At 39.4% G+C, this 27006-nt stretch overlaps 1 protein-coding gene across 2 annotated transcripts in view; it reads left to right on the top strand.

Moving 5' to 3' along the window:
- The window catches only part of PRRC1 (proline rich coiled-coil 1), a 59769-nt gene extending 35104 nt beyond the window's left edge, over positions 1-24665 (top strand). Inside the window, exon 9 of one of the 2 annotated variants that reach the window (XM_061150861.1) lies at positions 24518-24665. In XM_061150861.1, coding sequence (XP_061006844.1) covers positions 24518-24544 — 27 coding nt within the window. In that variant the 3' untranslated portion in view covers positions 24545-24665. Of the gene's footprint in view, positions 1-1917; positions 5331-24517 lie in introns of those variants that run through there. The other variant, XM_061150860.1, reaches the window with a different exon arrangement.
- The last annotated feature ends 2341 nt before the right edge of the window (positions 24666-27006 follow it).

The following is a 27006-nucleotide window of genomic DNA, read 5'->3' as shown; positions in this document are numbered from 1 at the left end:
AGTCAACAAAATTTTGGAATTCCTAGCCACTGAAACCAGAGAAGATAAAAAAAGAAAAGAAATCCAAGTTGGAAAAGAGTAAAAGTGTCACAGTTTGCAGATGACATGATACTACATATAGAATACCCTAAAGATGCTATCAGAAAACTACTAGAGCTTATCAGTGAGTTCAGTCAAAGTACAGGATACAAAATTGATACATAGAAATCTGTTGTATTCCTATACATTAGCGATGAAATATCAGAGAAATCAAGGAAACAATCTCAGTTACCATTGAATCAAAAAGAATACTTAGGAATAAACCTGCCTAAGCAGAAAGAAGACTTATACTCTCTTCTTCAATCAACATCTTAAAGTTCTCAGAGACAACACAAACAGATGCAGAGATATACCATGTTCTTGGATCAGAAGAATCAATATTGTGAAAATGGCTATAGTACCCAAAACAGTCTACAGATTCAGTGCAATACATATCAGATTATCAATGGCATTTTTCACAGAATTAGAACAAAGAATTTTACAATCTGTATGGAAACACAAAAGACCACAAATAGCCAAAGCAATCTTGAGAAAATAAAATGAACTGGAGGAATTGGGCTGCCTGACTTCATAATAATCAAAACAGTATGGTATTGGCACAAAAACAGACACATAGGTCAGTGAAACAGGATAGACAGTCCAGAGATAAACACACATACCTATGGTTACCTCAGCTGTGACAAAAGAGGCAAGAATAACAATGGAGAAAATACAGTCTCTTCAGTAAGTGGTGGTGGGAAAACTGGACAACAACATGTGAAAGAATGAAATTAGAATACTTCCTAACACCATACACAAAGCTCAACTCAAAATGGATTAAAGACCTAAATGTGAGACTGGACACTATAAAACACTTGGAGGAAAACATAGGCAGAAGAGTCTTTGACATAAATCGCAGCAGTATCTTTTTGGATCCACCTCGTAGAGTAATGAAAATAAACGGGACCTAATGAAACTTAACGGAGAAGGCAATGGCACCCCACTCCAGTACTCTTGCTGGAAAATCCCAAGGATGGAGGAGCCTGGTAGGTTGCAGTCCATGGTGTCTCGAAGAGTCGGACATGACTGAGTGACTTCACTTTCACTTTTCACTTTTATGCATTGGAGAAGGAAATGGGAACCCAGTCCAGTGTTCTTGCCTGGAGAATCCCAGGGATGGGGTCGCACAGGGTCGGACACGACTGAAGTGACTTAGCAGTAGCAGCAATGAAACTTAAAAGCTTTTGCACTGCAAAGGAAATCATAAATAGGATGAAAAAACAATCCTGAGAATAGGAGAAAATATTTACAAATGACAAAGTGACTGACAGGGGATATATCTCCAAAATAAACAAACAGCTCTTGAAGCTCAGTATCAAAACCACCACCCAATCAAAAAGGGACAGAAGACCTAAATAGACATTTCTCCAAAGAAGACATACAAATGGCCAACAGGCACCACAACTATCGAGCCTGTGCTCTAGAGCCCGGGAACTGCAAATGTGCTGCAGCTACTGAAGCCTGCGCACCCTAGAGCCCATGCTCCACAAGAGAAGTCACTGCAATGAGAAGCCTGCACATGAAACTGCAGGAAAGCCTCCGCACCAATGAAGACCCAGCACAGCCCGAAATAAATATCTTTAAAAAATTTAAGACAGATTGTGTTTTAACAACGAGTTTAGTGTGTTAGTGTGGACATTTTAAATCAAGTACACACGTGCAATTTTTTTTTTTGCCGCCTTATAATTTCATAATTCGGCAGCATAGCTGTGTTTCTCATGGTTTGTCATAATCTCCATTAAAAGTAACTTGAGGGACTTTTACTGGAACTAGCTATAAGTGACATTTCATTTTTTTTTTTTTTAATGTATTAAAAATCTCAATTTCTTTTTTCCTGAGGCTCAAAGTCTGACTCCCCAGGACTACAATCTGAGGTGGTCTGGCCTTTTGGTGACAGTGGGTGAAGTCCTGGAGAAGAGTTTACTCAACGTCAGCCGGACTGATTGGCATATGGCTTTCACGGGCATGTCCCGTCGGCAGATGATCTACAGTGCGGCCAAAGCAATAGCGGGCATGTATAAACAGCGCCTGCCCCCCAGGACCGTGTGAGAAGCCTGGCCCCGGGCTGCTGACACTTGCTCACTTGGAGCTACTGGTAGAGAAGAGACAGACCCTTAAACTGGGCAACTTTAGTCAGTCCAGCTGTTCTGATCATTTCTCATAGGCTACAGTTTTTATCTTCTAGAAAGGTGTGGTATCATTCCAGTAGGTGAAACGAAACAGGTCCTTTTTATGATTATATAATTTCACATACCATAGTTCTCAAAAAATGTATAAATATTTTTATAGGACAGTTTGATATACCAGATTTATAAGGTGCAAATTCATGTGCTAAGGTATTTAACTTGATGATGTGTACTTGATTACTATTTTGTTTTTTAAGAAATAGTTGACTAAAGAACATGTTTACTGAATATTGTTTAAAGGCATTGTTTCTTTTAATTCATGATTAATATCTTCCCTGCCAGTCTTTGAAGCTTTTCATGTATGCATGTGATCAGGTCTGATGCTAAGCTGTGGGCTCACCAACAGACTGTAAGACACCTACTTGTAGGGAGATGGTGCACTTTTCTATGCATATTTTTAACATGGGCCAGAATAGCAGAATTGATCATTTTCTTTTTGGTTATCACATTATACACATATGGTCTGAAAAATTCCTTTTTAAGTAAGTTTCAGCATTTCACATTCATACTATATGATAAACATTGGGATGATACATTTTATTTTTTCATTGCTCTGTGACAGCTAAGTGGCAAATGATTCCAGTCTATTTAAAATAGAAGCATTGGGTATTTTTTGCATACTATTCAGTGCTTCCAAGTAAACTAAACTCTTGACAGCAGCCATTATTCCTGTTTTATTTCTCTAGCTGTAATAGAGAAGTTTTTGAGAGGAAATTATTGTTTATGAGATTATATGACTTACCTTAAGGACACGTCTTATTTAGTTTGCCTTAAACACTGCTTTTCTAACTTTGTGCCATTCTGCCTTTACTTTTTATGCAGGTTTTCAAAGACAGTATTTTATAGTGAACCTGGTTTATTTAGTGCATTATGTTTGTATTTAACGAAAGCTTCTTTTTCCCCGAAATAATATATTTTACCAATTTTGGATTTATACAAATCAGAAATAAATACTTTGTCATATACTTTTGAACTCTATATATGAAAGTTTAAATAACTTTTGAAGATCGTTTCTTATATAAATGTAATTTAATTTTTATTTACTCTTCTATATAATTCCTTAGAGGTAAAAAAATTAGCACAATCTTATAAAATCTCTTAAGGTGTTGAAGCTGTTATCTTGTGCTGTCATTATGTGTCATGTTTGCTTTGTTTTAATATCATTTCAAGTACTGATTTGACTTCTTTTTTTTTTTTTTAACCTGAGGGTGATAAAATTACATATTAATTTTCCACCTATGTGTTAATTTCCATGTCCTGTATAATGATTGTTGAGTGCAATTCAGATATCTGTCATTAAAAATAATGAGAGAGAGAAGACAGATGTAGCCAGTTGCTATAGCATAATAGGAACAGAATACTTATTTTCCCTTTTTACTGGTATTTATGGAACACTTCATCTGTGTTTTCTCCATCTTCCATGATTAAGGGAAGCCTTTCTCTAACATTTGTTTGTTTTATTTTAAAAAGCTGCCCTTTATCATGGTGTCAGACTACTGACACATCACTGTTAGGCATGAAGGAGCATATGCCCATACTTCATGTTTCTGCTGTTCTCCCTTCTATTATAGGGAAATTTTACAGATCCTAAAATAATCCGAGTTTTCTTTTTATTTTACCAAATCTCAAATATCTTAATTGATGTTTTGGGGGATGGTTTTCATAAAATAACTGACATTGACATCCCATTAGAGGACAGTCTGCAGGTCATCAGATAGCAATGAGAGTTATCCTATGGTTTGGGTGGTTTGGGTGCAGCTGATTTTCTGGCAGCTGGTAATTTGCACCTTCTGCTCTTTGTGAGTAGGTAAGGACTAGGGGGAAGGGCAGATGGAAAAGATAAATACATGATCTCATTCTGGCCTCTCATTCCTTTTTTGGCCCAGAGTTACCTTTGAAAGGCAGATGCTCATGACTGATTGCACACAGTCAGCTTTCCCAGCTTGTTTACTTTTTCATGCTTGGATTTCCTTGTTGTACAAGGTACAAGAAAAGTCATCTCTTGCACACCACAGCATCCTGGGCCAGGCAGCCTTTTACTGTTGGTATTGTGGTATGAGATGTGCTGCTCATCAGCCTAAGACCACAGCTCCCTTCACCAGGCATCCAGCTGTCCTGTTCTATTCCTGCTTGCTTCCTTATAACTCCCCCACTAGCATTTTTTAGGGTGAGTTGAGCTGAGACTATTTCTTTTTTTCACCCTCAAGCATCTTGGGACTACTTATCTTTAACACAGTTCTTTGCCACTACTGTTTTGGTCATGTTTGTGTGTTTTGTTTTGTTTTTTTCTTTTGAAGTGCTCCCAGAACTATTTACTGAATTTGAGAAGTTTGTATACTTTTTAGTTAAGAAGTGTGAAAGAGAATAGGAAAAAAATGCAGGAAGAGTAATTTTACATCAACCTCAGTTGACAGAACATACTCAGATTACTCATATTAATAGTGTCTTATTACTAAGTTTATCGGGTAACCTAGAGCTGGGCCCCAGATTCTGGGTAGAAAAGATTGAGCCAATACCAGTAGTTTTCTCCTCTGAGTCTCTTATTATTACTTCCCCTTTCTTTGTGCTTTCTCTCAAAGATTAATGAGGTAGAAAATTGAAATGAATGGATATAGACAAAATGGTAGTATGATAGTAAACATAGGTAGATAGCAGATGAAAGTGTATTGTATACATTAATTCAACATCATGCAAATTACTAATACACTCAGGGCCAGCTAAGTTAGTTTAGGATGCTGTTGAAATTTACTTTGTTCCTTGGCTAGAAAAATTTCTAAACAGGAATTTTGGGTTCTGTGAAGCCAAACTGGTAACATTTTATGTTCTAAAAGATGTTGGGTTATACATAAGTTAAAAAACTTGGACATTTACAGCCAGAATACGGAGAATAAGCTCTGGGAGTTGGTAATGGACAGGGAAGCCTGGCATGCTGCAGTCCATGGGGTCGCAAAGAGTCGGACACGCCTGAGCGACTGACTTGAACTGAACTGATGCAGGATGATGTATTGGATAAAGCCAATTTTGTACGTATGTAAATATGTCATAAATAAATAATACCTCAATTTATATCCCAAGTGATTTTTCAAATGTTAATCATATTCATATTATATCAGAAGGACCCATTTTCCTTTTTGCCTCAACTTGCTACTGGCTGCCAAGAATTATGGAATAGCAACTTTGCCCATCTTTCAAGTGGAAAGGTAACATTCAAATACAGTTGACCCTTGAACAATGAAGGCTTTGGGGAGCTGACCCCTAAATAGACAAGTCCACATCAAGTCCACATACAACTTTATAGTTAGCTCTCCATAGCCATAATTCCACATCAGAGATGAACCAAGCACTGATTGTGTAGTCCTGTTCTGCCTGTTTATTGACAAAACTGTGTATAAGTGGACCTGCACAGTGCAAACCCATGTTGTTCAAGGGACAACTGTGTGCCAGAGTTTCTAACTTCAAGGTTAAAGAAGTTAGGATATTTGTGGGAAAAGGATACACTGGAGGTAGAAGGCAAGAAGTTAAGGCTGTTTTCATGAGGAACCCTCTCTGGTCATGAGTTTAATTTACCCCTGACCTCCAGGAGTATCCTCTTTAAAAAAAAAAAAAAAGTTTATTTTTTACTGTTTGCTATTCTGAGCCTGTGATCCCAAGATAAGAGATTTTTCTTTTGTTTTGGTGGGGAGGGGGTACATGCCAAAAGATGATAGGATATTGATTTGAGGGCTCTGTTTATTTGACAAAAGGCAAACTCCGGGGCTTCCCTGGTGGCTCAGCTGGTAAAGAATCCGCCTGCAGTGCAGGAGACCCCAGTTCCATTCCTGGGTTGGGAAGATCCCCTGGAGAAGGAAATGGCCACACACTCCAGTATTCTGGCCTGGAGAATTCCATGGACTATGGGGTTGCAAAGAGTCAGACACAACTGAGTGACTTTCACTTTCAAACTCCGGTGCAGCCTGGTGTGCTGCAGTCCATGGGGTGGCAGAGTTCCAACACACTTAGGGACTGAATAACAACAAAGTATTGTTTTCAATAGACAAGAAAAAAGCAGTTTGGAGCCCAGGAAAAGCCCTGTTAAATTCATACTTTGTTTCAGAATGAACTGGAAGAGGGGAAAAAAATGTTTGGCAACAGAAACAAAATTGGTAAAGTCATTATTAAGGAAATTTAATAATTTAAGGATGAAGGAAATCTTTGGAACAATCCATAAAGTGAACTCGTTTTAAGGATTTAAAGCAGAAAGGAAAGAGGAGCTAACATTTATGAGATAAGTACCTACGGTTAGACAATGGAGTAGACACTTAACTTTTATAGATGACATTATGGAATCATATTAAGCTGCTTTTCCAATATCACAACAAACAAGTTACAGAGATAGAAGTCAAATGGAATGTGTGACTTACTAAACCATTTTCTTCCAAGACATCCTGAATATTTGCTTCAGGAAATTAACAGGTAAATCACTTACAATTATTTGTTGGATCTAACTGAATTCAAATAGTGGCATGAGGACTTTGCTTTAGTGTACTTTTAATTTTACAATATTATGTTTAAGGAAAACTATGCCTTTAGTTTGAGAGGACTATTTTGGGCTTTGCTGCTGGTATGAAAATATATTTCTGATAGCTGATTATTCTAACTCCCCAAATTAGGAAACCTTAAACTAGGTTTACCTTTGAGTATCATTTTTAGGATAAATGCCAGAAATGTCATTATTGTTAAACTAGTTTTCAAGCAAGATAATGACCATATATAAAACATTACAAAAAGACTTATGGCTGCTTTAGAAATACCTTTTTGAGAATCACTGCTGTAGTACAAATCCTGACTCATTCTGCATATACTAAGATATTTCAGAGAGCCATGTCACCAAGATGGCAACACAGGTGGCAGGTGGTTCTTGACTTTGTCTCCTCTCACAAGAAGACCAGCTAAAATTATTCATGGACAAGCTGCCATTAAGAGAATCCCAATCATAAATGAGTGTTGAATTTTGTCAAAGGCTTTCTCTGCATCTATTGAGATAATCATATGGTTTTTATCTTTCAATTTGTTAATGTGGTGTATTACATTGATTGATTTGCGGATATTAAAGAATCCTGGAGATTTCTTAAAAAACTGGACATAGAACTGCCATATGACCCAGCAATCCCACTTCTGGGCATACACACTGAGGAAACCAGATCTGAAAGAGACACGTGCACCCCAATGTTCATCGCAGCACTGTTTATAATAGCCAGGACATGGAAGCAACCTAGATGCCCATCAGCAGATGAATGGATAAGGAAGCTGTGGTACATATACACCATGGAATATTACTCAGCCATTAAAAAGAATTCATTTGAACCAGTCCTAATGAGATGGATGAAGCTGGAGCCCATTATACAGAGTGAAGTAAGCCAGAAAGATAAAGAACATTACAGCATACTGACACATGTGTATGGAAAATTTAAAAAAAAAAAAAAGAATCCCAAGTCGTGGAGATGAGGCTTGAGCATTTCCCAGTGCCACCGAGGCCGAAACAGACCACGTTAGATGGTGAAGAGGAAGGGCCACACACCAGCTGCACTGCTCCTCTCCTGGGCTGGAACAGCACCATGCTGTGAGCTGATGGTGGGAGAAAAGCCTAGGAGTGACAGCCAGTATGGTGGGTTGCTTTGCGGAAGCTGCTACTCTGGTCTCTAGTGGAGGGTGTAGGAGAATCTTAAGGGCATGACCACTGGGAATCTGATTGTGATGGAGAAGGGAGAAGCAATAACCAGATGTCAGATCTTGGGAGACCGAGTTCATACCTATAGTACTCAAGTGCCAGGAGCAGCTTTGCTTATCTACAGAACCAAGTCAGTGGAGCAGTCTGACCAGGGAGCTTGGCAGGTGCAGGTCTATCTGATGGAGGTCCTCACATGAAGAGCCTAAATGGTCGTGGAACCTGCTCTGCCCCAGTCCAGGCAAGGGGGCTTAGACACAGGCCAGCAGACACGAGTTGGGTGTAGCTCTTGGCCCTGCCTGACCAGAAAGGCTGGCATGAATGCCTAAAAGCTGCACAGCCCAGCAATGCTTGAGCAGAGAATTGGCAGGCAGAGCTTAAGAGTGTACTGCAAGCCCAGTGGTTCTGTTCAGCCAGAGAACTTGGGGCACAGGATGATCCGAGTCATGACCACAAACTAAGAGCCTTACTGGCCTTGAGGTTTTGTCTCCCACTGTGTCCTGACGGAACAAATTCAAAGCACCACCAGTTCCTAGATACACGCATCAGCCAACTCAAAGGGAACCAAACTAGAACACGCAGGAAGCTGTGTAGTCCATCCAACAGCCATGCTTACAGTGGAACTTGACACAGAGAACACAGCCCATGGTTTTCCCCATCTGCAAGCAAAGCCACTGGCCCCAGCTGACCAGGGAATTCATTTAGTTTTGCTTGATTTGGGTCTCCAGAAAACAAGCTGTACAGGCCCTGGGATCTGTCCTGTTGTCCTGCCATAGCAGGGAAGCTAACTCATTGCTCCACCTTTGCTGAGTATATTTCCAACCCTGACTGCCTAGTAAGCCTGACCAAAGAATCCAGATAGCTGCAGAGCCCATCCTATAGCCTCACTTAGGCAGAGAATCAAGCCGGCAGTTTTATCCAACTGTTTTCAGCCAGTGGCACCCTCATTCTGAACCTCAGAGCTTGGCAGTGACCTCACCCCAAAATATACCTTGATAGCAAGCACCACCTGTCCAAGGATGTTACCAGCAGACATGTCCAGACACTCAAACTGAGCTGACCAGTGATTAACTTTCTCTGCCAATATGGACCTGTAAATTCTGGAAAAGATGACTTACTCAAATGCACAGATTCCAATGTAAGGAATCAAGGGTCACATAAATGGAGGTAAACATGACACCACAAATGGGAACATACATATCTAAAAGTTAACCGTAAAGAAATGGAGATTGTGAACAGTCAGACAAATAATTACAAATAACCCTCAAAGAAGTTCAGTGAACTGTAGAAACACAATGACAAGTGAACCAAGTTAGGAAAACAAAGCATGAACAAATAAGTTCAAAAAATGGAAATCACTAAAATAAAGAATCCAGAAATCTTAGAACAGAAAAGCACAATAACTAAACAAGATTTAAATCCAGAAGCTCAAACGCAGACTTGGCTGTGCAGAATAATCAATGATCTAGAAGACAGGACACAAATTATTGAGTCAGAGGGAGGAAACGGAATGAAAAAACCATCAGGAATTATGGAATTATGGGATGCCATCAAAAGAAACAATATCTGCATTATGACAATTTCAGAAGGAAAAGAAAAAGGACAGGAATGACATTTAAAGTTGCAATGGTTGAAAACTTCCCAAACCTGGGGAGAGAAATGGACATCCAAATCCGTGAGCCACAAGGGACCGCAAAGAGGTTGAACCTGAATAGGGCTCGACTGTGACACATTATCATTCAATTGTTAGAAGCTGAAGGAAATTTTGAGAACAGTAAGAGAGAGACGTTACATATCAGGGAATCCCCATAAGGTTACAGGCAGATTTCTCAACAGAAAAATTTCAGGTCAAGACAGAATGGGATGGTATGTTCAAAATACTGAAATAAAAAACTCATTCAACCTAGAATTCTTTATCTGATAAAACTGTTCTTCAGAAATGAAGACGATAAAAGACTTTCCCAAATAAACCTAAGTGGAGGGAGTTCATCACCACTAGACCTGCTTACAAGAAATGCTAAAGGGAGTTCTCTGAATGGAAGTATAGACGCCAATTAACATGTTTAAAAAAATATAAGGAGGTAGTGTAAAACTAACTGGTAATGGTAAGTATATTGTCAAAGTTATATTTTGTAATATGGAAAAGGTGGTGCTTAATGCACTTAAACTCTAGTATAAAAGTTTTAAAAATAGTGAAAATAACCATAATTCAAATAATGATTACTATAATTATTTATACAAAATATTAATGTTATTAATAACAAAATATTTTATTCATAATAACATAACACTAATAATGGTGTTATTGGTAACATCAGTAATCTAAAGTGTGGAGGGAAGGAGAAGGTGTCAAGTTTAGGAATGCTACTGAAGTTATCAGTTTCAAATAAGGTGTTATAATTTTAAAATATTTTATGTTAAGTCTCATTGTAACCAAAAGGGAGAAACCTACAGTAAATACACAAAACAACATGATAAAGAGATCAAGCACTTGGATACCAAAAGAAACCAAAACAAAGTAAGCAGGATAAGAAAACAGGAATGATTCTACACAACAGCCATAAAAAATAAAGGAAATGACAATAGTAAGTCCTTACCCATCAACAATGACTTTAAACATATATGGATTAAATTCTCTGATCAAAAGGCATTAAAGTGAGTGCATTAAAAAATAAGATCCAATGATTTGCTGCCTATAAGAGATTTATTTTCTTTTTAAGACACAGACACTGCTAACAGAATTAAAAGAAGAAATAAATAGCCATATAATAATAATGGAAATACATCGTATTCTCATGGATTGGAAAAATTAGTGTTCATACAAAATGGCCCTAGTCCCCAAAGCAATGTACAGATTTAATGTGATTTCAATTAAATTGCCCATGGCACTTATTCATAGAACAAACAGCTCCCCCCCGACCACCACAATTTATATAGGACCATGAAAGACGCAGAAATGCCAAAGCAATACAAAAGGAAAAAGTCAAAGCAGAAGGCAAAAGACTCCTAGATTTCAGACAATACTGCAAAGTCAAACTAGCATGGTGTTGGCACAAAAACAGGCATATGGATGAATGGAACAGAATAGAGAGCTGTGAAATAAACACCTAGAATCTATCTTTGACCAATGAAGCAAGAATAGACAACGTGAAAAAGACAAATCTCTTCAACAAATGGTGCTGGAAAAGCTGGAGAGCCTCATGAAAATCAATGAAGACAGAACACACTCTAAGACCATACACAAAGATTAAATCAAAGTCGTTTAGATTCAAATATAAGATGAAACCATAAATCTCTAGGAAAAAAAAATAGGTAAAACACTCTGATGTAGATTGTAACAATTTATGTCAATTGTAACAACTGACATTGTAACAACTGTAACAATTCTTAGGTCAGTCTCCCAATGGAGTAGAAAAAAAAACAAAAATTAAAAAATGGGACCTAGTCAAACTTACAAGTTTCTGTACTGCAAAGGAAACCATAAACAAAACAGGCAATAGACCTAAGTAGACATTTTCCCAAATAAGACATACACATGGCCACTAGACAGCAGTATGGAGTTTCCTCCCAAAATTAAAAATAGAATTACTTTGTGATCTACCAGTTCCACTCTGGGTATTTATCCAAATGAAAAAAGAAAGAAAGAAAGAAAGAAAACACTAACTCAAAAAGTTACCTGTACCCTCATATTCCTTGCAACATTATTTGTAATAGCCAAAACATGTAACTACCTAAGTATCCCTGATGGATGAATGAATATAGAAGATGTGATGCATATATGAAATAGAATATTCCATTTAAAAAGAAGGAAAATCTTGCCATTTACAACAACATGGATGGACCTTGAGGGCATCAGGCTAAATAATACAGGTCACAGAAAGACAAATACTAAACGATGTCACCTGTATGTGGAACCACAAAAAACCACCACCACAATAATAGCAACCACAAACTCCTAGAGATCAGATTTGTGGTTACCAAAGACAGGGGGTTGGGGGAAGGGACATGATCAAAAGGGACAAACTTCTAGTTATAAATATGTACTAGAGATATTGTATAAGAGAGTGACTACTTAATACTGCAGTATGATATATATAAAAGTTGTAAAGAAAGTACATCCTAAAGAGCTATCACTTTAAAAGTTTTTTTTTTTTTTTTTCTTTTTGGCTTCCTCTTTTTAATGTTTCCTTGGTGAGATGAGGGATGATTAGTAAAGTTACTGCTGTGTTCATTTCACAATAAGTCAAACCATTGTAATGGTTTATATCTTAAATGAATACAGTGGTGTATGCCAATTATACCTCAGTAAAACTGGAAAAAAAATTAACAAGTGTTGGCAAGGATGTGGAGAGAAGGGAACAGTTGTGCACTGTTGATGGGAATGCAAATTGCTATTAAACAAAGGTTCCCCCCCAAAGTTAAAAATAGGACTATTGCATGGATCCCTCAGTTCTACTTCTGGGCATTTATCCAAAGTAAATAACAACAATAACTTGAAAAGCTATCCGCACCCTCATGTTCACTGCAGCGTGGCTCAGAATACCCAAGACATAGAAACAACCTGCATGTCCGTTTGATTTGACAGATGAACGGACAAAGAAGTTGTAGTACTGGGTTTCCCTGGTGGCTCAGTGGTAAAGAATCCATCTGCCAGTGCAGGAGACACAGGTTCAATCCCTGATCTGGGAAAATTCCACATGCCTTGGAACGGCTATAACTACTGAACCTGTGCTCTAGAGCCTGGGAATTGCAACTACTGAGCCCACATATGACAACTGCTGAAGTCCATGTGCCCTAGAGCTCTGGCTCCACAACAAGACTAGCCACCAAAACCAGAAGCCTGCACACCTCAACTAAAGAGAAACTGCTGCCCACCACAGCTAGAGAAAAGCTCCACAGCAGTCAAGGCCCAGCACAGCCCCACCCCCAAAAAATTTTTTTTAAAGAAACTGTGGTACATATATACAATGGGATACTATGCAGCAATATAAAAGAATGAAATAATACCATTTGCAGCAACAAGGATGGACTTAGTGATGATCATACTAAGTGAAGTAAGTCAAAGAGAGAAAGACAAATACCATATGACATCACTTATATGTGGATTCTAAATGATGCCACAGATGAGCCTATCTACAAAACAGAAACAAACTCACAGACATAGAAAACAGACTTGCGATGAACCAAGTAGGGGGAGGAAAGATGGAATGGAAATTTGAGGTTAGCAGATGCAAACTATTGTACATAGAATGGATAAACAACAAGGTCCTACTGTATGGAACAGGGAACTACATACAATATCCTGTGATAAACAGTAATGGAAAAATATATAAAAAGAATGCATACATATGCATCACTGAATCACTTTTCTGTACAGCAGAAACTAACACACATTATAAACTAACTATATGCCAATTAAAAATAATCATAAATGGAACATTAATACTCCATTCTCAACAACATTTAGGTAATCCAGACAGAGAATCCATAAGAGAGGATTTGAACAACACTAGAGAACAAAGAAATCTAAGAGACATGTATAGAACATTCTATCTGACAGCATCAGTTTACATATTTTTCTCAAGTGCTCATGAACCACTTTTTAGGCTAGATCAGGTGTTAGGCCACAAAACAAGCCTTAGCAAACTCAAGAAGGGTGAAGTATCCTCTCTGACCACCACGGCATGAAACTAGAGATCAATAACTGGAGAAAAATGGGAAAATTCATAAATGCATGGATATGAAGACTCTTCTAGCAACCAATGGATCAAAGAAAAAATTAAAGGAGATATAAAGAAATTTCTAGAGGCAAATGGAAATAGAAACACAACATACCAAAACTGAGATAAAGCAAAAGCAGTTCTAATTGAGAAGTCCATAGCAATATATGCCTACTTTAAGCACAAAAGCTATAAAAAACACACACACACACAAAAAAAACTAACCTAACTTAATGCATTAAGGAACTATAAAAAGTAGTACAAACTGAATCCAAAATTGGTATAAGGTAGGAAATAAGATTAGGGCAGAAATAAGTGAAATAGAGAATAAGAGAACAAGAAAACAATAGAAAAGATAAATCTAAGAGTTGGACCATTGAAAAGATAAATAAAATTAATAAGCCATTAGCTAGACTAAACAAGGAAAAAAAGAGAGAGGATCTAAATCAATTGAATTATAAGTGAGAAATGAGACATCATAACTGATACCACAAAAATAGAAAGGATTGTAACAGCGACTATATGCCAATAAGCTGGCAGTCTTAAAGAGGAGAAGTTCATAGAAACATACAACATACCACGATGGAATCAGAAAGGACAGAACATTGGTAAAGACATGTAAGGAGCCTGAATTAAGCACCTGAAAGAAAGAAAGAAGTCGCTCAGTCGTGTCCGACTCTTTGTGACCCCATGGACTGTAGTCCACCAGGCTCCTCTATGGGATTTTCCAGGCAAGAATACTGGAGTGGGTTGCCATTTCCTTCTCCAGGAGATCTTCCCCACCCAGGGATTGAACCCGGGTCTCCCACATTGTAGGAAGATGCTTTACCGTCTTGAGCCACCCGGGAAGCACCTGAAAACCTCCCAATGAAGAAAAGCCCAGGACAGGACCAGATGTCTTCATGGGTGAATGTTACCTAACATTTAAAGAAGACTCAATCCCAATTCTCAAATTCTTTCAAATTCTTAGAAGGAACACTACCAAACTCATGTTGTGAGACGGTATTACCCTGACACTAAAGCAAGAAAATGATGCTACCAGAAATGTACAGGCTAATATTCCTGATGAATATAGATGCAAAGATGCTTACTTAAATACTAGCAAACTGAATTTGGCAGCACATTAAAAGGATCATTCATCTTTGATTCATTGTGATTTATCCCTGGGATGCAAAGATGGTTTAGCATACACAAAAATCAACGTGATATATGACATTGATAGAATGGAAGGGGTGGAGGAGCATATGAACATCTAAAAAACTAATGAAATTCAACATCCGTTCAAGGTAAAGATTCTGAACAAATTAAATATAGAAGGAACAGACCTCAACATAAAGGTCATAACAAGTCCACATGTAACATGATAATCAGTGGTGAAAGACTGAAAACTTTCATTTAAAATCAGGAACAAGAAAAGGATGCTCCCTTAGCATTTGTATTTAACATAGTATTGGAAGTCCTACCAAATAATACAAGCTACAGGAAGAAATAAAAGTTCTCAGAATTTAAAAAGAAGAAGGACAACTGTCTCTATTTGTAGATGACATTATTTTATATATGGAAAATCCAAAAAAATCTTGATCTAATCATCCACATGAGTAAGGTTGCGGGACAGAAAATTAACATACAAAAATCAGTGATGCATCCACACATTAATGATGACTATCTGAAAAAGAAATGAAGAAAACGATTCCATTTATAGCAGCACTAGCATGTTCATAGCAGTATTATTTATAATAGCCAAAACATGGAAGTATCTAAGCATCCACTGCTGGATGAATGGATAAAGAAGATGTGATGCATATATGCAATGGAATATTATTCCAGTTAAAAAGAAGGAAAATCTTGCCGTTTACAACAACATGGATGGACCTTGAAGGTATTAAGCTAAATAATAAAAGTCAGAAAAAAAAAATACTATATGATGTCACATATATGGAACCACAAAACCACCACCACAACAATAGTAACCAGCAAACACCTCATAGAAATAGAGATCAGATTTGTGGTTACCAAAGACAGGGCGTTGGGGAAAGGAGGAATTCAATCAAGTGTCAAAAGGGACAAACTTCTACTTATATGTACTAGGGATAAAATGTACAAGAGGGTGACTATAACTAACACTGATGTATGATACACATAAAAGTTAAGAAAGGATATCCTAAAGAGTTGTAGTAAAAAAAAAGGAGCTTTTTTTTTTTTCTTTCTGGCTTCCTCTTTTTATTGTTTTCTTAGTGATATGAGGGGTGCTAACTAAAGGTAGTGTTCATTTCACAATACAGATAAGTCAAACCATTGTAATGGTTTATACCTTAAATGTGTACAGTGTTGTATGTTAATTATACCTCAATACAACTGGAAAATGATTAACAAGGGTTGGCAAGGACATGGAGAGAAGGAAACACTTGTCTCCTGTTGATAGGAATGCAAATTCTGTAGCCATTGTGGCAAACAGTATGGAGGTTCCCCCCAAAATTTAAAGTTGAACTATTTCATGGATCCCTCAGTTCTACTTCTGGGCATTTATCCAAAGGAAAAAAAAAAACACTAACTTAAAAAGTTATCTGCACCCTCATATTCTTTGTCTAATTATTTACAATTGCCAAGACATGGAAGTAACCTAAGGGTCCACTGATTAAGAAGTGGTATATATACATAATGGGGTATTATTCAGTCATAATAATGAAATTCTTTCACTTACAACATGAATGGACCTTGAGGGTATTATGCTAAGTGGAAGACAAATACAGAGAAAGACAAATATATTGTGATCTTCATTTACATGTGGAATCTGATTTTTAAAAAGTGCTAAGAAAATCAAACTTGTAGAGAACCTATTAGTGGTGTCCAGTGTTGGGATGTGGTAAGCAGATGATAATGGGTAATGTTCAAAAATGGAAACTTACAGTTACTAAATATGCAAGTAATGGGCACCTTTATTACGTAGGTAATATGTAGCATGATGACTATGCTGTTAGTCATATGCCTTAGTTGTTAACACTATATTGTATATGTTAAAATCACTCAGAGAACAGATTTTTTTGTTTTCTAGGAAAAAATTTAACTGTGTGGTGATGGATATTAACTAGACTTATTGTGGTAATCATTTCACAGTATATGCAAGTTCTGCGTCATTATGTTGTACACTTGAAACAATATAATGTATAGTGTCAATTATATATTATATATATGTCAATTTTATCCTAATTTTAAAAATGGTGGAGATAGCTTTATGGACAGGGAGAGGACTAATGAAGAGTTGAGGAGGCTGAGTTCCAAATAAAGAACAAAACTCAGAATGGTCATGGAGAATGACACAGTCTCTTCCAAGGCAGAGCAGGGGGCTCATTCAAGCCAAAGAGAAAAACATTTGCTGAACTGGAAACCAGTGTAGTACACTCCAGAGATTCCTTTTCTCATCTGTATTTGTGATTTTGCGTTTGGTTGCTATAGGTAAGTTGGACAAACCAATACGACTTCTAGTTTACACAGACAATATCTACCCAGTTACCATTTTGTTTAAGCTAATTGCTACTGAAATGTGGATTGTAGCAGGAGACTAAACTTGCTATTTGCTTTGTTATCTTTAGAAATTTTATGGGCTGAATTAATTGTGCCCTTCCAAACTTCTTACGTTGAATTCCTAAACCCAGTATTTTAGAAGTGGAGGAACTTGGAAATAAGATCTTTAAAGGTAACTAAGGTAAAACTGGCTGGAAGAAGCACAAGCTGGAATCAAGATTGCTGGGAGAAGTATCAATAGCCTCAGATATGCAGATAACACCACCCTTATGGCAGAAAGTGAAGAGGAACTAAAAAGCCTCTTGATGAAAGTGAAAGAGGAGAGTGAAAAAGTTGTGTTGTGTTCAAGCACAACATTCAGAAAACGAAGATCATGGCATCTGGTCCCATCACTTCATGGGAAATAGATGGGGAAACAGTGGAAACAGTGTCAGACTTTATTTTTGGGGCTCCAAAATCACTGCAGATGGTGATTGCAGCCATGAAATGAAAAGACGCTTACTCCTTGGAAGGAAAGTTATGACCTACCTAGATAGCATATTGAAAAGCAGAGACATTACTTTGCCAACAAAGGTCTATCTAGTCAAGGCTATGGTTTTTCCAGTGGTCATGTATGGATGTGAGAATTGGACTGTGAGGAAAGCTGAGCGCCGAAAAACTGAGCGCTGAGTTCCTTTTGAACTGTGGTGTTGGAGAAGACTCTTGAGAGTCCCTTGGACTGCAAGGAGATCCAACCAGTCCATCCTAAAGGAGATCAGTCCTGGGTGTTCATTGGAAGGACTGATGTTGCAGCTGAAACTCCAATACTTTGGCCACCTCATGCGAAGAGCTGACTCATTTGAAAGGACTCTGATGCTGGGAAAGATTGAGAGCAGGAGGAGAAGGGGACGACAGAGGATGAGATGGTTAGATGGCATCACCGACTCAATGGACATGGGTTTGGGTGGATTCCGGGAGTTGGTGATGGACAGGGAAGCCTGGTGTGCTGCAGTTCATGGGGTCGCAAAGAGTCGGACACGACTGAGCGACTGAACTGAACTGAACTGAAGGTAAAACTGGACCTATAGGGTGGATCCTAAGCCAGTATGACTGGTGACCTTAGAAGGGACTGGGATACAGGTCAGTGGAGGCAAGGCCATGTGATGACTCAGCGTGAAGAAAGCCATTTCCAAGCTGAGGAGAGAGGCTTCAGAAGACAGCATACCCTGCTGGCCCCTTGAACTTCTAGCTGAAAGAACTGTGAGAAATGAATCCCCACTATATTGAAAAGCACTTAAAAAACCATCTCAGGCAAAGTCAAATGCCAGTAGGGTTCAGGGAGGCAACGGAGGTGGGAAACACGTAGGGGCTGCCCTGGTATACACATAACCCATGCCTCAGGGGCAGATTTCTCAGCTTCAGATAACTGTTGCCCAGGGGGACTATGGGCCCTGGTGTGGCAAGATTTGATTCCCTCCCCCACCCCTGCCAAAGTATCCAGATGTCAGGATTTTAAACAAATTTGCCCAGTTTTTAAAACCCTGACCAAAGGATTGAGATCCAGTCTCTGGGCTCCCATTGTGACTTGTTGGAATCTAACTGACTGTACAAATCTACATGTCAATTCCCCTGAGAAGCTTTTAATGGGGAGAGTTCTGTGACTGGTGTGTGGTGGGGCCCCAAAGTGTGGGTTTGTACCAACTGAACTCAAGAGCTGGTTTTTGCTAGAGCAGCACGGGATGCTACATGTATATTATAGATATTGAGATCAGAGTTACATTCAATTATCTCTTACTTAGATCACCTGTCCTCTTTTATTGGGCTGTTTCATCCATGCTTTCCTCCAAATAGTGTCAAGATGAGATTCTTTCTTTCCCGCCTTTGCGGAGTTGCCGTATCCAGGATAAATCCCAATACTTTGTGAAAAATTAGGACCTAATGCATTAGCCTACAAGTCTTCCTCCAACTTTTTATTTTCACTTCTTTAACATGGAAACAACAGGGAGAAAAAAAATCAAGTGTGTCTAACAAACATACCTAATTAGATTCTGAAATCTCTTCTATAACATAAAAAAACTGAAATACTTTTGAAGCTAAAGCACCAATTAGCAGGGCTTGTCATGGAAAGAACACTTATAAAGCAAAACTCAATACCACACTTTGAGGTTTGCGGAATGGCTTTTTGGCAGGCCATGTGTTTTTCCCCTGTTTCTTTGCCTCTAATGCTTTAAAAGGGTGTCGTCAAGTATTCTTGTCAGCAGGGACCTGGCATTAGTACCTGGTATTAATGTCTCCCTTCCTGCACGCCCCCATGCCTTGCTTCAGCCTCCTGACAGTGAAACAGCCAGCCACCCAGGCAAGCTTTTAGGAATCTCATGCTATGAAAAAGAGGGCAGTAAATTAGGGAGCTGGAGTCTGTCTGTCTCTTTCAGAACACCCCACTTCGAGTATATGAAATGTGTGTTGCCAGCAGGAGTTTCTGAGACAAGATGATGAAGTAGAGGTTTGCTTATATGATTTTGTTTTTTCAGCTGACTTGGCCCTGCTGGATATATAGGAGGTGAGAGAGAGAAAAAATGATTAAACTGCCTGGTAGTAAAAACATACCTTTCCCTGCTTCTCAGTGTGAAACTAAGGAATGGTAGATAAATATTTCCATGAAGTAATAACTGCCCCTTGAATAAGCTTCCATTAGTATAAAAAAAAAAAAAAAAAAAAAAAAACAGTCTATGCCAAATTCAAGTTCAAGTAAAAATGTGCATGTACTCACGGTGGAAAGAGTAGAAATGTTCAGTATGAAGTCAGAGAGACAATTAAGTAGATTTTCTGAGTTTCGGCTGTTGTTGCAGGAAGAACAAATCCACTTAATCATATACACATGTATATTATGTAACAGACAGGTAGATTAAGTTTCGCTCAATGAGTGCCTATTTCCAGGTCTTCTATGCTTACGTGCATTACCTAATTTAGCTTTCACTTTGCATGGAAGGCACTATTATCTCCATCCTGTAAGTGAGGTTCATTACTCGCCTAAGGCCACATAGCTAGAAAGAGGTGGCAGGAAGACTTGAACCCTGTCCTGTCAGGGCTGAATTTCATGTTCTTTCCATTGTAACTGATGAGATATAGATAAAATGAAGCTGATTTTCAAAGTTGTATAAAGTTGGATCTGTCTCATGTGTATGGCTGCTGTATGCTAGGCAACTATGGGGGCATATGAAATAAATATTCCTGATTATGCTAAGTGATAAGTCAGAGAAAGACAAATACCATATAATTTCACCTATATGTGGAATCTTAAAAAAAAAAAAAAGAATTCATAGATACAGAAAACAGATTGGTAGGTGGGGAAGTGGATGAAATGGGTCAAGGTTATTAAAATGTACAAACTTCCTGCTATAAAATAAGCCTTGAGAATATAATGTACAGTGGATTGCTGTAGCTCTTAATTGTACACTTATGTATTTGTAACATACTGGGTTGGCAAAAAAAATTCATTTGGGTTTTTCTGTAAGGTGTTAAGGAAAAACCTGAACAAAACTCTTGGCCAACCCAATACATATATTACATAACCGTGTGCTTATTATATATGTGAAAATTGTTTACAGAGATGTAGTTAGACTTATTTTGATTACTTTGCAATATATACAAATACCCAGTCACTATGTTATATATTGGAAACTAGTGCTATATGTCAATTACATCCCAATAAAAATATAAACATGCATTTAGGTTATCACCCTAGTTTTAGCAAATTTTTGTGTAGAGCACTGTATAGTATAAAAGAAAATAAAATATTTTAAAAAATGAAATAAAAGAGTAAGCCTCGAGTTTTGTTCCGGGGGAGGTCAAAGTAGAGACAAGGCATAAACAAGTGATACCAAGACAGCAGGAGCAGCACTTCCGTCAAAGCAGATGTGGGGGAGGCTTCCTAGGGGAGACGACACCTACAGGTCAGGATGGATGGCCGTGGGGTAGAATCTTCTACACAGAGGGCAAAGCAAGAACATGAGCATGTGGTGTGTAGAGTGAAGGACCGCATGTTCTGTGGCTGGGGAAATGGGAGAAGGGGCTGGAGAAGTGGGTTGTGGTCATTTCATGTTATTGTATTTTCCCATAAGATTACCAGATAATAAATATATATGTGTATAATACATGCATATATATATACACATATGTATATTTTTGTAGAGACAGCTAGTAGCAGTGTAAAATATGTATTAATTAGCAAGGGAGAGAGAAGCCAACTTGGAAGATATAAAAACAGTTTCAATGGGAACAGATCAAGACCTGGATTAAGGCAGTGGTGTCCAGGACAGATGAAAGCAAGATGTCTCACAGCTGGGTGATAATGCCAGCTCAGAAAAAGTGTCATCTGCCTCCAGATTATGTCAGTATCATCCCTGAAGATGGTTTTCCAGGCCAAGAATCTGTTGCGACAGCAAGAAGGGCTTCTGACAGTGGATACATATGTAAGATGCATCTATGGTCCTCACTGGCTCTAAAGGATTTCAGCTCACAAGAGGTCCATGTTCGTTCTGGCTACGGACTGTGGAATATTTGTGTCCTGCCCTCATTATTCTGCAGTTTCAGAGCCAAGAGGAATTGTGTAATTTTTGGAGTGTACCAGAATTATCTGAGGCAGTCTGGAAAAACTCAGGTCCCATATTAGGGAAGTTCTGAGAGATACCTGACTAAAGAACGTCCTCACCTGTGGAAGAAATGTGTTATCTCCAGGCATGTAACACCCTTATTTTGTGAACCACAGATGGCTGCTGGGACTTGCCTCCCAAGCACCTTGCTTCCCAGCTTCTCCTTTCTCTCTTCCCTGTAAATCTGGCTAAGGATACCTTACCAAGAGTGGAATTCTTTGACTTTCAAATGAGACAACACACAGCCAGAGGCTGCTCCCCTGTCACTAGAGGGCACCAGTTGAACGTAAAATGTCTAGACATGACCACCCATAAACTTCAAATATAGCAAAATCTCACCTTTATGGATTGCAATAAGGTAACTTCCCCACTACTTCATCCTTATTAACTCCATTTCCGCTACTGAGTAAAACAAACATGCTAACTTTGATTCTGTAATGTTTTCAGAATTCTCTTTTAATTCATTGATCTAGTGAGTTGGAGACACGAAGAACATGTTTTTCACAAAATTACATGACTGCATCATCTTTGCTGCCACTTTTCTGGCTCTCATCACGTGTTGGTTTGTGTGTAAAACCTTATATGAACTTTGCACATCGTTGAATTTTCGATTCTGCAAAGTGAAAATGGTTGGTATGGGCTGAATGTCCACCCCAGACAGCATAACTGCAAGATAAAATTATACCCTGAAGCATATAGTTTTTCCATAAGACCTACTTGTTATGTTCTGTTGAAAATTAAGACAAACTGCTCAGATGCTATAACCCTGCATGGGATTGCACAGAAAAAGAACCACAAAGAAGGTGCCAACTGTCCAGTTTCCACTGCTTTGCTCAGGAGCCCGACCCCCTGTGCCAAGACCTCGCTGATGTTTATACAAGCAAAACTGGGCTGATCCTCCCTTATCTGCTATGTGTTTCCTAATCCATAATCTTGTGCTTCAAACAAAAAAAAAAAAGGGAAAGTGAGTATTCACCACGGAGCTATTTGATTCTGTGGAGTGCTGACAGGTACTCTGTACTGAGTAGAATTACAGGGACTCTGCCTATCCCAGGCAGACCCAGTATCAGGTCAGCTATAATTGGCCCCTGGTGAGAGGTCACGAAACTCAGGCTGTGGGAGCAAGTGCATTAGGGGCCCTGTAGACAGCAGCTGCCACGCATTTTCTGAGTGCTGTCAGCCAGGATCTTCAGTCACAGCGCACTGTGTGCTGGGCGCTCTAAAAATGGAAATGAAACCACCAGATCCTCACCAGACTGTGAGGCTTGATGGATGAGCTTAATGAACCCAGGATAAAGGAATTGGACCAAGCAGAATGTAGAAAAAAGATTAAGAACTGAGAGGCTTCCATGCCCTTGGGGAATCTACATATTCTCCAGGACTGAGGCAAGTGGGTTGTGGGGGGTCACCCTGTGGGAAGGCAGGGCTGGCTGGAGGTCAAGTTCGGTCATATACTGAGCAGCCACTGAATGCCTGGTTCCGGGCAAGGCTTTATACCAGTTCAGCCTTAATGACATTTGTTTCAGCCTTGTATAAGAAGAAATGGGGCTTACACTTATTTTAAAAACTTACCCAAGATGACAGTGCTCAGTATAAGATGTCACAGGAGAATAAATAACAACCACCATTGACCACATACATACCCGGTACCAATGGCATTCTCTGCTCTGACACTTAAGACACTTCAGCAAAATTATCACGACCATTTTGTAGATGAGACACCCAAAGCTGCAAGAGCTTAAATCACTTACCTGTGTGCATCTCCACCTTCACCTCCTCCCAATTCTCTCAGCCCTGTCATCACCTTCCAGGTATCCTCAGCTACAACATGTGTGCAGATGTACTGCTTTGTTCTAGAATTAAAAAAAAAAAAAATCCCGATCAGCCAATCTATATGCATGCCCTGGAAATATAATTAAAATCAGGTCACCAAGACCAGCATCTCCCAGGCATCCAGCCCTGTGCTTCTGGCAATTCCAAGGGTCCCATGGCCAACATTCTTAGGACACTGAACATGCTTTACCTTCTTTCTCAGAGGCTCCTAAACTTACCTACCCCATGAGATCTGGGAAAACAGAAGAAATGTTCTTAATTGAGGACAAGAAAGTTCTTTTCGTTTGCACAAAGCCCCTGTGCTTCAACCACGTGACCTTAAACCTCAGCCTCCTCCCTGTGAAATGAACTAATACATAGAAGAGCCCATAAAGCAAGTTCTGTATAAGCAGGGTGATTGCTGCTACCGTCATCTCCACCGGGAAACAAGGATCCTGGGGCACATGGCAGATGCATTGGTGGTCTCATCAAAGGTGTGGGCCCATCCTCCAGAGCCCCCTTGACACAAGCAAAAAAGTGCTTAGGGAAAGGTTGGGATTTGCAATCAGACAGTCAGGGCTGGCACTCTGCTCATCCTCTCCCTGTCTGTGTCATAAGATGAGGAATAAATAGTCTCTTCCTGCTACTTTTTGTGGAGATGAAGGAAGCAAAGAGCTTAACAGGTGTGGGTTGTTATCATTAGAAGGTCAAGGGACCACACCTGTCAAACTCGAGGCTCTGATGCAACCCAGGAGAAACTGAACTGGTGCAGCTTAGACGCCACTGTGGGAAATGGAAAAAGTTCTTCATTTTAACATTTATTTGGTCCAAAGCAAATTTGAAGGTTAATCTCATTCCTTCTAGGGAGAAAGTCTGATGAAGTGGCAGTAAAGGAAAGAATTCACTGAATGGAAAAACGTCTGGAGAAGAGTGAAGGAAACCCCTAGAAAAGGCTGCAGACCACTCTCTCCGCTTTGCTGGAGAGAGTCTGAGAAGCGGTCTCAGACCTCATCTGCTGGGAGGCCGCCCAGGAAGGTGCGCATGGCGCGGCTGAGTGCCGGCAGGGAGGCAAGGTGAAGGTGGATGCCTACTGGGGACACTGTCTCTTCATCTCTCCTGATTCCACATAATCCTTTAAATAAACACAACCTGTTTCCATGTGAGTAACTGTCTCATCCCATAGATGTCTAATCTGAAGGAATAATAGGAGTTTCTCTGGAAAATTACTGAGGATCAGAGATCCTTCCTCCCACGCTTGGCTCCGCCCCGTGTGAGATGGAGCACGTGGGTCTGTAGGCGCCGAGCCAGGGGAAGCTGACAGTGGGTGAGGCAAGGTACGGGCAGAGGAAGGGAAGGCTGGGGAAAGGCAGAGAATGTTATTTGGAAGGACAGACAGGCTGCTTTTGTCAAGGCTGCTTACACCACATGTTCTTCCCAGAGGCTGATTAAGTTCTACCGGGGAGAGAGAATCCACAGCCAAGAAAGCTTAGCATACACATTACAGAATAAAGTGAAGGGACACGTGTTTGTGCGTATCTGTGCCTCTTTATTTGTGTGTGTGTGTGTCTTTACATCAAAAACAGAAAAGGTACACTCTGCAAATCACAGGGGAGATTAGCAATTTTGAAGATTAGACATAAGCCACTGATGAGACTTTGACATCTTAAAATGGTGCACTTAATAAATTGCTTTTACTAAAAAAAAAAAAAAGTCCACTGAAATGAACCTGGAAGCAAGACAGGTTTTTTCAGTCTAAGCCAAGGGATTGCATCCTTATGTTTGTTGAATATACATGGAAACACTTGTATCAAAGAAGTGTTCAATAAATATTACTATCTTTCTCCTTCCCATTTTTTTTTTAATCAAAAAGGGAAGATAAAAATGAAAGTAGGTAGGCAGGAGGAAAAAAATAGGGTAAGAGAGGAAAGAAAGAAGGAAGGAAGTTCAAGAAAGAAAGGAAGAAAAACTTCCTTGAAGATTCTATCTGCTAAGACATGAAAGAAATTTGTGTGTTTAAATAGTGATGATATTTGTGGACATTTCAAGCAGTTTCCTACAGTGCATCCTGTGAGTAAATACCATAGTATAGGGTGCTCTTTAAAAATTAGACTTTACCGCCAGCTCACTATATAACACCAACGGCGCTTCTTAAAGAGACATGACCATCAGCCATCAGACGGTTCCTCCTATGCTTCTGTCTTATCTCTGAGTGTTTCTCTTACAGAAGGAAAAAAATGTGTTTTTTTTTTTCTTAGCAGCAGTTGTGAACTGTACCTTTAAAATCTAACCTTTGAAATCTGGCTATGATCATTTTGTTGACCTTAGCTGGACTGTATTATTCTCTTGAAGTCAAAAGGCGTGAATAGATCTCTTTGTGTGCTTAGCCCTCCTCCAAGCCAGGCCAGCCTAGGTTTTCTTTTGGCATATTCACGAGTACGACAGACAAGTAGGTTTTGATTTACAGATATACATAAGTAGATGTGATTTCCTTTCCAGGAAAAGGGCACGACGGCTAATACGCTTTAATTTATACACACGAGGCTCTTTTAAAAGGCTGACCTGCAGTTGGGGCTTGGTTAAAGTGGGTCCTTCAGCAAGAAGCATTTCTTCCAAATGCTCCCTGATAGACTGTCAGTCTGGAAAGACATGGAGGCAAGGAGGTGAGAGGGGAAGACTGACAGAGGAAGAATTTGGTGGGCAGGAACCTGAACAGCTCACTGTAAAGGTTTCCTAAATTTCACAAGCATCCAAATTTTCTTTCTCTGAATCTGGTTTCCTTTTAGTTATTTCCTGTTTGCCAGGCATGGGTGGTCCTTTCACCAGGAAATACCGACAGCTATATTTTTTCTGACGTGTAGTTTTTTGTTGGTGAAGATTTCTATTAAAATGAGGTTGACTTGGTCCTGTCAATTTTCTAGTTGTATACATGGTTCTTTCAAGTGTCATACGTGAAAGCTCTGACTTAACCATCCCCAAAGCTCAGCGACATTTCCAGGGGCCCCAGAACAATGAGTTTTTTGGATAAGTGAAGCCGGGAGGAAATAGGTAGGGTCCTTCTGAGCATCAGGACTCTGTGCTAGGTGGCCACTCGGCCGGTTTGACCACAGTGCTGGGAAGGCCCAGGGAGGCTGTCTCCAAATTGGCTAGACAAGCTGCACAGACAACAGTTTTTGCTTCAACCCACAGGTTGAACCCCTAAGCCTGGGGAAATGTCTGCCTTGTTTAGTGGGGACCTAAAAGAAAAGCATCTCAGCATTTCTAGCCCCATTCTGCACATCTGTCCTTTCTTTGTTCCCTGACAACCCGGACAGACAAAGGCTCCTGTGTCCTTTGGGTGGTTGGCCCGCCCTCTG

Source organism: Dama dama, chromosome 9, assembly GCF_033118175.1.
Source record: "Dama dama isolate Ldn47 chromosome 9, ASM3311817v1, whole genome shotgun sequence".
Lineage (NCBI taxonomy): Eukaryota > Metazoa > Chordata > Mammalia > Artiodactyla > Cervidae > Dama > Dama dama.
The sequence above is the reverse complement of the archived record's forward strand: the minus strand, read 5'-3'. Positions and strand labels throughout refer to the sequence as shown.